At 43.6% G+C, this 11,207-nt stretch overlaps 1 protein-coding gene across 3 annotated transcripts in view; it reads left to right on the forward strand.

Annotated features, from left to right (window-relative positions):
* Positions 1–11,207, forward strand: part of FANCI (FA complementation group I) — a 64,312-nt gene that overhangs the window by 52,247 nt on the left and 858 nt on the right. The window contains exons 27-37 of one of the 3 annotated variants that reach the window (XM_027520633.1): positions 743–859; positions 2,965–3,016; positions 3,848–3,975; positions 4,075–4,143; positions 4,329–4,422; positions 4,701–4,888; positions 6,297–6,350; positions 6,431–6,490; positions 8,731–8,799; positions 10,334–10,429; positions 10,721–10,825. In XM_027520633.1, the coding sequence (XP_027376434.1) occupies positions 743–859; positions 2,965–3,016; positions 3,848–3,975; positions 4,075–4,143; positions 4,329–4,422; positions 4,701–4,888; positions 6,297–6,350; positions 6,431–6,490; positions 8,731–8,799; positions 10,334–10,429; positions 10,721–10,825 (1,032 nt within the window). The remainder of the gene's footprint in view (positions 1–742; positions 860–2,964; positions 3,017–3,847; positions 3,976–4,074; positions 4,144–4,328; positions 4,423–4,700; positions 4,889–6,296; positions 6,351–6,430; positions 6,491–8,730; positions 8,800–10,333; positions 10,430–10,720; positions 10,826–11,207) is intronic. The other 2 variants (XM_027520634.1, XM_027520635.1) reach the window with 2 other exon arrangements.

Here is an 11,207-nt window from a genome sequence, read left to right on the forward strand (position 1 = left end):
AATCACTGAGCTGATATTATACAAAGAGCTGGCCAGGAGCCCACTCGTGCAGGGAGTGTAACTTGGCTTTGTCTGTCAGATGGTTCTAACCACTAGCTGTCACGTATCAGGATCTTTTATCCCAGAGGATTTCTTTAATGTTCGTATCATGTGCCAGGAACTGTTCAGGTGCTGAAGTTCTAGCAAGAAATAAGAGACAAAACCCTACCCTCACATAGCTTACATAGTGGGAAGAGACTGACGGACCAAAGACAGTGTTTTGGGTGGTGAGAGAGGAACAAAGAAAAAGGAAATGGACAGTGTGTAGGGAATGCCAGTGCTGGGGTATGGTCTAGCCCTCAGGTCAGTGAATGGGCCTCAGGAAGTTGTGAACCACCCAGGCGATCAGTGGTTGGGACACAGCACTTTCATTGGGCCCGTGTTCTGTCCCTTGTTAGGGAACTAAGATCCCACAAGCTGTGTGGTGCAGCCTAAAATAAACAAAACTGGGTGCACAGTTCATTCCTAATGTACATGTGGCAGGGGTTTGAGGAGTCCATAGCGCTCAAGAGAACACTCAGACGTCTGATCACAAAAGGGTAGGAGACTACCTGCTCAATCCAGGTCTTATTTCCAGATTTTATCCTCTTGGATTTTTGGTATTTTTGAGTCATTTCTGTCCCAGCCTTAGGAATCTCTGGCTGGATGTCTCTTCTCTTTGCTAGTATCATGTCTGCTAATGTTTCTGTGTGTCCTTTCTCAGAGGTCCTTGTTGAATTTACTTAGCAGCCAAGAGGAAGACTTTAAGAGCAAAGAAGCCCTGCTTCTGGCCACTGTTCTCACCAGCTTGTCCAAGCTGCTGAAGCCCATCTCTGCTGAGGTATGAGCACCAATCAGTCCCACTCTGCATCCCCCAGAAGGCCAGAATACTACATCTTACAGTGTACAACTAAATGTCCTCTTGAAATCTGGCTTATTTAAAATCATGTATCCAGTTATGCTCCTGAATTAATATAAGATCTGTAAGATGTACCTCCACCCACCCCTGCCCCGTACATAGTGTTTCTACCATGACGTAGTTAACTGCTTTTGTTTATTTGGCCACTGTCAAGGGTAAACAATAAGCACTGTAAAAAAAAAAAAAAGTCTTGTTTATCTGTGGGGCCTTCAACCTTCTTGTGTTTCCCTACCCCCTTCTAAGATGAAAGTATGTTAATTATCAAGGTAGCTGACATTCAGCAGTTAACCTTCTCATCAAAATTAGCTGATTCTGAGTTTGGGGGATATTCAACAAAAGGTGATAAGTCAGAAAGCATAATTATAGTCCTAAAAGAGAATCTGTTCTACCCAGATAGATTTTAGGTATATGTGCTTGGGTTTGCACATGTACACGAAGAATATATGTACCCACATGAGCATTCACACATGTGCAATAAGAGAAGCCATATTCTGTGGGTTTGTTCCATTCAGGAGTAATTTCCCTAAAGGATGATAAAGAGAGTTCTTGAGACTAGGGCTGTGTGGTCCTCCCACATCTATTTCCTGACCTGTGGGGAGACAAGTTGAGAGTGCTGAGGTGCAGGCCTCCTTGTGTAAGCCCTTGCTTTTAGGAAGAGCTAGCCAGACTATAGCCTGGAATGTTACGACATTTGAGCACTGAAAAAGCAAACTTCATTTTCTTGTTGTCTTAGTTCCAGGTAGCCCAAAGAAAATCCCCATTGCTACTTATTTCATCCTAGATCGGAACAACGCATCCCACTTTACTTTCAGCTTCATTCTTTCATATTGCTACTTTTGCTGCAAGGAGCCCAAGACTAGGAAAGAAACACAGGGAATTGGAACATGGGGACAGTTGAAGGAAAATAGATTTGGAAAGGCTAATATAAAGAAGAAATTTTTAAAATTTTACCACCCCCTCATAATTTCGGGTAGTGTGTCTAAAAATTTTTAATTTAACTTTGAATGGGTAATAAAGTTCAATGATTTGAAAACCAGACATTATAAAAAAATTTGCAGGAAATGGTCACCTTTCTATCCGTGTCCTCCATCTGTTCAGTTCTTCTCCCCCAGTAGCTAAATATCTTTTAGTGTCTTGTGTAAAGAATTCTTTTATTCCTGTACAGCAATATGAATATAGCTTCTTATGCTCAACCCTACCCTCTTCACACAAAAGCTTTTTCAGCATCCTGCTTTATTTATTTATTACATTTAACACTGTATTCTGGACATCTGTATTCTACAGTAATCACTGTATTCTGGGAAATATTTTTATATCAGTTCACAGAGAATTTTCATTTAGCCTCTGAAGTTTTTTTTCCCTGACAGATCAAAACCTGAATTCTTACTGGTCATTTTACCTTTAAACATCACTGCATTTCAGTGTCTTGGTGGCTAGAAGCCTATCCCAAATAACTGCTGAAGCAGAAAGCTGAGTGTGTGTCTAGTGAAACATGACCTACTAGTCCAAGGCCTTAAGCTTCCCCAACTCTTTTCTTTTGCCCCTTTTCTTTTTTTTCCCCCTGCTCCCTTTTAACCTCCTGTGGCCTCTTGGTTCCTAAAGGCTAATTTGACTGTCACTGTGGCCAGGATCTTATTCTCCTATGCCTCTATTAGCTTAGTATTCTTAAAGATGTCTCAGATGCAGAGAGTGCTGGGCATGGGAAGAGGAAGAAGGGCACTTTAGCCCCAAACTGTGGTGGGAGGGGCCAGGGAAGCTCAAATAACAGCCCAGACCCCAGGACCTTTGGCCCTTAATGAGGGCATTTGAGAATTGAATCATAGGCTATATTTAAGAAAAGAATCAGTAATTCAGCTCGTAACTTTGGACTTACTTTTATGCTGTTTTTCAGTAGAGTACCACTTTAGATCCAGGCATATGTTTTAGTAGGTGATTTGTTTAGACTTGCAAAGGCCTAGAGCTCTCTTAGTCTGATAGCACCTAGGTCTGTCTTTTGAATGTTTCTATAATATCCTAATGATCTCCAGTTTGTGCAGATGTTATCCTGGACATCTAAGATTTGCACGGAAAACAGTTGCGGTAAGTTTCCTGCCATATTTCCTTTTTCAGGTTTATATAAAATCATCAGCACCAAACAACATTTAGAAAATTACACATTCACCGGAGTATCCAAAACTTCAAATACACAAAACCAGCCCCAAGGGTTGGTAAGAATACAGTGCAGTTGAACCTCTCATTCACTGCTGCTGGAGGTGTCAGTTGGTATAACCACTCTGGGAAATTATTTAGCAATACTTAACTACTAAAATTAAACATAGGCTTACGATCAAGCAGTTCCACTCCCAGCATAAGCAGGTGGGAAAATTCTCACAGCAGTACTGTTCTAATAGGCAAAACCAAACCCAGACGTCTGTCAGCAGTCAAATGGGTCGAGGGGTTGCACTGTGCGCGCAGTGGGACACTGGACGGCGGTGGGAGTGAACAGACTCCACTGACACGTGACATGGAGGAGTCCGGCGCACATGACACTCAGCAGATGGCAGACACAGACAGAGGACTTACTGCATGGTGCTACTTAGATCGAGTTCAAAATCAGACAAAACTCGATATGAGGTTACAAGGCAGAATGACAGTTTCCTTGGTGAGGAGGGGAGTGTCCTGGGGTGCTGATATTTCTTGACCCGTATGCTAGTTATATGTTGACAGTGACTAATAAATGGGAAACATCCCCCTCATTTGCACCTGTGGGTCGAAGTGTACCTTTGTGGACCCGCTGCCTGGGTTGGAGTGTGTGCAGCATGGGGATGTTGTGCCTGAAACATGACAGGCTAGCATTCCAGCCAGGCCACCCCCACCCGCTACAGGACTGACTTGGGTTATAACTGAGTTTTCTTTCCTTCCTACTCCTAGAGGATGCCTCCTTTTGCAAGGGCATGCTGAGTTTGCTCTTCAACCTCCATGTTTCGTGTAAGAGTCCTGTTGGTCTGCTGCGTGACTTGTCCCAGGATATCCATGGACTTCTTGGAGACATAGACGAGGTACTGTAGTGAGCCTTCAGTATGGAGCCCTGAGTTGGGAGTAGAGGCCAGGGGAACAGCCTTACTGTCATTACATCTCACCTCTCTTTCCGTTCCCAGGATGTGGAAGTGGAGAAAACAAACAACTTTGCATTGGTGAATTTGAAAACAGCTGCCCCTACTGTCTGTGTAAGTGTTGATCCCTGGCACTTGGGAAATAGCCTTGTCATCCCTTCCATTTTATTCCCTGTGAGGAGTGAATTACAGTGGCTAAAGTCCTGAGGCCTCTAACCCGCCCACTGGTGGCCGTGGCTATCATGTTACACCAGCAGCTGTGTGCAGTGAGCCATGCCAGGCGTTTTTTTCTTTCACAGCTGCTTGTTCTGAGTAAAGCTGAGAAGGTCCTAGAAGAAGTGGACTGGCTGATCACCAAGCTTAAGGGACAAGCAAATCAAAAAATCATACCAGGTAACATGGGTTGAGGGAGGGGTTCCAGGAATTGTGATCAAAGCAAAGCCAACTAAAACCTGAACTGGAAGAGACATAAAGGCAGAGCCCCTGAGCTCTGTCTGTTTGTTTGTGCTAGACTTCCTAAGTAATGAAAGTAGAAGATATAATTATTAATGTATTCTGCATCCAGACTTCCTAGTTAATGATGTTTAGTTGGTTTCTAAATCTCTTTGACTTGAACTAGAAAATAAGGTCAGTTGGGTTTGAATGTGCTAATTAACTTCATTTCCTTTCAGAAGAGGCCTCTTCTCAGGCAGCCCTAACAAACCATCCCATGGAGAAAACCACCATCATACAGTTGGGAACTCTGCTCACATTTTTCCACGAGCTGGTGCAGACAGCCCTGCCATCAGGCAGCTGTGTGGACACCTTGTTAAAGGACCTTGGCAAAATGTACACCACTCTTACAGCACTTGTCAAATATGTGAGTATCGGAGAGTCAGTCACCACCATCATTCTGCCCCACCCAGCCAGGACACTGCCCCTGGTGCTGAACACCCCAGGGCAGAACCCATGTCTACATCTCTGCAAGTCACAGTTTGACCAGTAGATGGCAGGTGACTCCACAGGCCTGGAAATAACAGTTGAGGCATAATTCTAAATCTGTTTTTAGAGCTCCATATTTCTTTAGCATATGAGCATGTTGCTCATATGATTGAGTATAATGAATGTAAATGCCTCTTAATTGAGTATAATTGAGTATAAATGCCTTTTCAAACACCTTCTAAGACTCAGTCTAAACTTTAGCTATAGAATTTAATCTGATTCCAATTACACAAAAAGTTAGACAATTTCAGACCAGTCTGGACACCGAAAGGGTATTTGTCCTTTAACAAGTAGGTGTTAAATGCCTCACAGGTCAGGTACACGAGTAGGGAATAAGTTTATTTTTTGAAAATACAAGGTATACTTGCCCTGAGTTTAAGTTAATGCTTCTTAGTATCCGTTAACAAGAAACTTTTTTTGTATTTGCAGTATTTTGATTCTCAGCAGACATTCAAGAGTGCTAGGAACTACGTAATTTAGATCTGATTCTAGCAATGACCCACATTACTTAGGAAGGCACGGACAACCAAAGAAAGATGGTGGACCGCCTCACACCATGTACCCAAACAGCAGCGCTGCCATTTCTGAGAAGGTGCCGCTCTGGCTATAGTGTGTGGCTAACTAGCTTCTGTGGTAGAAATACGGAGAACCTCTATAATCTTTATTGGCTTTTTCTAAAAGAAAAACAGCAAAGTCATTGGCTTTCTAGATTCAGGGACTATCACCCTGAAGGATTTTTAAAGCAATAAATGGAACAAGTCAGAAACTTAAATCTTTCATTGCCTCCTGTCTGGGAAGCTTTGGAGCTTAGGGGAGGGAAAAAAGGAAGCCTGGAGTCTTAAGATTCTGCACGAATCTGGGTAGCTTATTTTCTTTTCCTCTCTCCAGCCAGAGCAATAGTCATACACCATGTGCTCACTGAGTCACTACCTGTAGTTTCATGGGACATCTGTGTAGGAATAGCATTCTAAATCTGGATTCCCAGGTGGCTCAGTGATAAAGAATCTGCCTGCCAATGCAGGAAACGTACGAGATGCAGGTTCAATCCCTGGGTTGGAAAGTATCCCCCAGGGTAGGTAATGGCAACCCACTCCAGTATTCTTGCCTGGGAAATCCCATGGATGGAGGAGCCTGGTGGGCGACAGTCCATAGGGTCACAGAGTTGGACATGACTGAGTATGCATGCATGTAAGATTCCAACGCTTTCCCCTAGAACGTTATGAAACCTTTGAGAGAAGTGGGTGTCCTGCCATTGCCTAATACTGAATCTTGGAATCTTTTGTTAGTATCTCCAGGTGTATCAGCCCTCCACAGGAATTCCGAAAAATATGGAAAAACTGGTGAGTTGAGAATGCCTTTCCTAGGAATGGGGAAAGCATCTTATTCCTACAGTTACTGAATTCTTTCTCCTTTGCTGCAGGTGAAGCTGTCTGGTTCACATCTGACCCCTCTATGCTATTCGTTTATTTCTTATGTACAGGTAAGTGATTGTCTGTATCACAGTGTATCTTCAAGTGAGAAAGGACTCCTTGTATTCCCAGGGGACTGATCACTAAGTTTGATTTAGAGAGAAAAAGTGTTTGGTATGCTTGCACTTGGAGCAGAGGAGAAACATGCATCCTTAGGCTCAGTGACTTGGTCTATTTCTGGGTGATTCCAAACCCACTCCTTTGGGAATGTGAGTGAAGTAGTAGCAGGCATGGTGAGGCTAAATGAGGTAACTTGTGGAAAGTGCTTAACACAACACCAGGCAGGTGTTCTCTAAATATTTGCTGTTCCAATAAAATGAACATGACCTTAGAGCATCATTTCCCAAGCTGTCAGACATAAGGCCAAAAACAGAAAGGTTAAGATTCCGAGCTTCTGATATAGGGGGCGTGGGTTTGATCACTGGTTGGGGAACTAACATCCCACGTGCTGTGTGGTACGGCCAGAAAAAGGGGCAAAGCTGAGGTTCGAACTGGGTTCTTTGACTCCGTGACAGTGGTCTGCAAACTTTCTGCAAAGGGCCAGATGGTAAATGCTCTGGGTTTTGCAGGCCATAGAGTCACTGTCACAACTCAACTCTGCCGTTGTGGAATAAAAGCACCCATAGTCAATATACAATGAAGGAGCTTGGCTGTGTTCAGTGAAACTTCTGAAAAACAAGCAGGAGCTGGATTTGGCCTCTTGGTTGTAGTTGGCCAGCCCCTGCTCTGGAAGCATACTTGACACTCACTGACTTGTAAAATGCTGGGAGGTTTGGGGTTTTGTGTTTGACCCATTCTCAAGCTTTTCTTCTGCTTATCACTAGGCACCTTCCAGACTATCTTTTTTTCTACATTACACAAAAACTGGTTTATGTATTCTTCCTTGGATATTTCTCCCCTTCTCAATCTGTGTTTGACTTAAAGCCTTATTTGACAAATCAGCTGATCCACAGGCACTTTTTGTCTTTGTGAGATGTGCTTAATGAGTCAAGAGCCCAAGGTTCCATTAACTCTCTCCAACTTTTATCTAGAAATCTGGATTGCATTTGCCACATCTTTCAAAGAGCTGCTTATTCTCTTTTAGCTCCTTTTTTCCCATAGCCTTGGATCTCAGTGAGAAGAAAGCAGTGAAAGCCATTGCTCCAAAACCCGTAGCTTAGCATCCTGCTCAGGACTGTATACCTTTAAAAGATACTTCTCTTCCCACTACAGTTTTAGTCCTGCCTGAATCAGCAGAAACAGGCCATAGCTGGGATTGATTTAGGGAGTTTCAACAAGGTCCCATCTGGGGTACAACTTTTAGGAAGATGGCTCACTTCCCATTTGGTCACATGAGTTCTACTACCTGTGCTGCTTCTCTGCCCCTCCCCTACAAAGTATTCACCCTCTACCCTGCCTTCCAGGGCCAAAAATAAGTTTCTTCACACCAGCATCTCTGGGATCCCTACATTTTCTTATTTTCCAGAACATGCCATGTGAACCAAGCCTCCTCTCTCTCACATGGCTGTAGTAGTGTGATTTCTCTCTGTTTGCAGGCCTCTGTTTTTAACTGTTAGTTGTCCCATGGGCCGTGGTCTGTCATTCCTAGAGGGCACAGAACTCCCCTTCAAGTAAAAGGTTCCTGTTTGTGTGCCTCACACTTGGGTGGTCTCTGCCTCACGTGTCCCTTCTCTCCTGCCTTATCAGAATCCTGTACTTCCTGGTCCCCTTCTTGATTGTTCCTTTCTCCAGGAGCCCTTTATTTTGATTATCTGCAACATAGGGAAACAAAGTGTTTCTATGACCTTTAAACCGTCCTGGAGCCTGTAACCACTTGTCATGTGAGACACATGGCTCTGAGAACAACCTCTCCAGCTTCCTATCTTTTCTCTAGCCCTTTTAGCGAATATCCCAGTAGTGAACACCTAGTCCTACTCCCCCCTTGACAGTTCTTTGTAGCTCATGAGTCCCTTGGCTGCCCTAGTGTTAATAACGGTGGGTCCTAACCTCACTTCCCTGTGATAGACCCATCCAAGAGCAAGACTGTAAATCTCCCAACAACAAAAAGCGGGAAAATATCTGAGGATTATGAAGTGTCCCAGAATGTTTCCCATTGCCCAGCATCTGCTTCAGGAGAATCTCTTCACCCAGACTTGGCCCCCTAAGAGTTCTCCCGTTATCGCTATAATCATCGTATTAGAAAATTACCACTAGCCTGGTAGCTCTACAGAAAAACCTTCAGGAATGAGAGAACTTGTTTCCTTTTCTTTAGAACAAGCACAGTAGGAGCCTAAAATGTACCGGAGAAAAGGAGAAAACCGCTGCCGGCCCCACAGCCATCGTAAGTTGCTGACAGTGACCAAGACGTGGCCACTGGGAATTCCCTGGTGGTCCAGTGGTTGGGACTCTGCGCTTCCACTGCAGGGGGGCACCAGTTTGATCCCTGGTCAAGGAACTAGGATCCTGCATGCCGTGCAGTACAACAAAAAAAAAAAGGTTGCTAATGAACCTTGAAAATACGTTAAGTAAAAGAAGCCAATCGGACAAAGACTAGGTGTTATATGAATCCATTTATATAAAATGCCCAGAAAAGGCAAATCTAAAAAGATTAGTGGTTGCCTAGAACTGGGGAGCAGGAGTGGTTAGGGGGATGTTAGAGAAACTGGGAAGGTGCCTGCTAAAATGGGTATAGGATTTCTTGTGCAGGTGGGTTGTGTGAAAATGCTGTAAAATTATGGTGATGGTTATACAACTCTGTGAATGCACAAAGAAACACACACAAAAAAGCATGCAATATAATGGGTAAATGGCTGGTATGTGAATTACATCTCAGTAAAGCTGGGGAAAATGTGCTTATTTGTGTATGGCTGCTTCTCAACTCATGGACTTTGTTCAAATGGAACATCTTTTTCCTCTGTATATGCTCTATTCAGGAAGTACCAGGAAATCTTGAACTCTTCAAAAATAGAAATAGCTTAGGATAACCACTGGGAAGGAGCTGATTTTAGGAAAAGTTAGTGAGTGCAAAAGGTGCCCCTTAAAGGATGTGAAAGATTGGTGCCGGAAAGTGGATTCTCCAGGGTACTGCTGGCAAAGTAAGAATTGAGTCCTCTCTCAAGGGGAACATTTAGCAATAACTGTTCACATGCACCAGTCTTTAATGCAGCAATTCTACTTGTAGAATATCTCTATTGTCAAGGCCTGTGTATATTCAGTCCTAGTAATGTTGTAAGTAAAAGTGAAATACTGGGAAAACTAAGATGCCCACAATAGAGGGCTGGCTTTTACAGTATATTTATACTGTAGAACAAACTATGCAGACATGAAAAAATACAAAGCTAAATGTTCAGATACAGAATTCTAAGATAATGTTAAAGAAAAAAAAGATGTAAAGTGTCTTCATTTGTAGTTTAAAAAATATAAAAACATGTCTATATGCATAAGAAACATATGGAAGGATCTACAAGCTACAGTTCAAGTTGAGGGGAGAGAGAATCGCAGCTATGAAAACGCATCTGTAGACTAGAGCGGAAGCAGAGCCAGTGCAGAGGGGCTCATCATCACAAGAATCCCAAGTCAGAGAGGCAGCCAGACACCCACACCACGGCCCTTCCCTCAGCCAGCCTCTAGAAAACACAGGTTTAGGAATTACAAGTAGAAAGGATTAATTGCCATCTCCATTAGCATTTAGGTCCTTTGATGAAACTGAACTGTCAAAAAAAAATCTTAATGACTGGTGTATAAGTAAAACTGCATTTCATTGGAAGTTAGACTCTCTTTCCCTCAAAGCCACAAGCAGTTCTGCTATAGGCAGTTTCAGAGCACTTTACCACCCCTGAACCCCAAATTTAGGTCTTCTCTTCTTTGCCCTGTAGGCCAGAGCTCTTCGGGAAACCAAGCCAATTCCTAATCTCATCTTTGCCATTGAACAGTATGAAAAATTTCTCATCCACCTTTCTAAGAGGTCAAAGGTAAGCATATTCTGTAATTTTTCTACTGATTTCCACTTAGCCTGTGAGGGGACCTGGCAAACTGAAGCAACACAACTGCACTGGGGGGAGGCGACTGCGTTTCTTTTGTTTCTTTGCTATTTCTGATCTGATGGCCTGAAGCCAAACATTGACACAGGGGACCTGATGTGAAGTCTAGTGGGTGTGTACTTGCTTCTCTAGGAACTGAAGGGTTTATCCGGGATGGCTTAGGCAGTCCTGGGCAGGTTTTATTGGTGGCAAACTGTGCCTGTGTTTACAATCCTGTCCCAGGTGAACCTGATGAAGCATATAAAGCTCAGCACCTCACGAGACTTCAAGATCAAGGGAAACATCCTGGACGTGGTTCTTCGGCAGGAGGAGGATGAAAATGAAGAGGTCAGTGCCTGCTCAGACTAGAGTGCAGGAGGCTTCAGCTGCCCTCCTGGCTGGCTGTCAGTAGCCTGTCAGGGAGCAGCCACAGAGAAAGAGCCAAAAGGTGGTCAAAGACGAAACTAAGCATTCTCAAGAGAAAGGTTGTAAACGGTGAACCATCCCCGAAGTTTCCCAGGCTTGTATACCTTTAGGGTGGACATTTCCAGAAAGGGAATGTTGAAAACAAGGTCTTACTGTGGGTCTTCTCCCCATAACCTTTTAAACCATTGGAAAATTATGAGCCTAAGCACTCTGGCTCAGAAACCAGTTTTTCCCTCTTCTACCATGCTGTCATTCAAAGTAGGGCCACTACTCTGAATGAGGGTCAGCACATTTCTTAGCCTCC

This window comes from Bos indicus x Bos taurus, chromosome 21 (assembly GCF_003369695.1).
Source record: "Bos indicus x Bos taurus breed Angus x Brahman F1 hybrid chromosome 21, Bos_hybrid_MaternalHap_v2.0, whole genome shotgun sequence".
NCBI classification, from domain to species: Eukaryota; Metazoa; Chordata; class Mammalia; order Artiodactyla; family Bovidae; genus Bos; species Bos indicus x Bos taurus.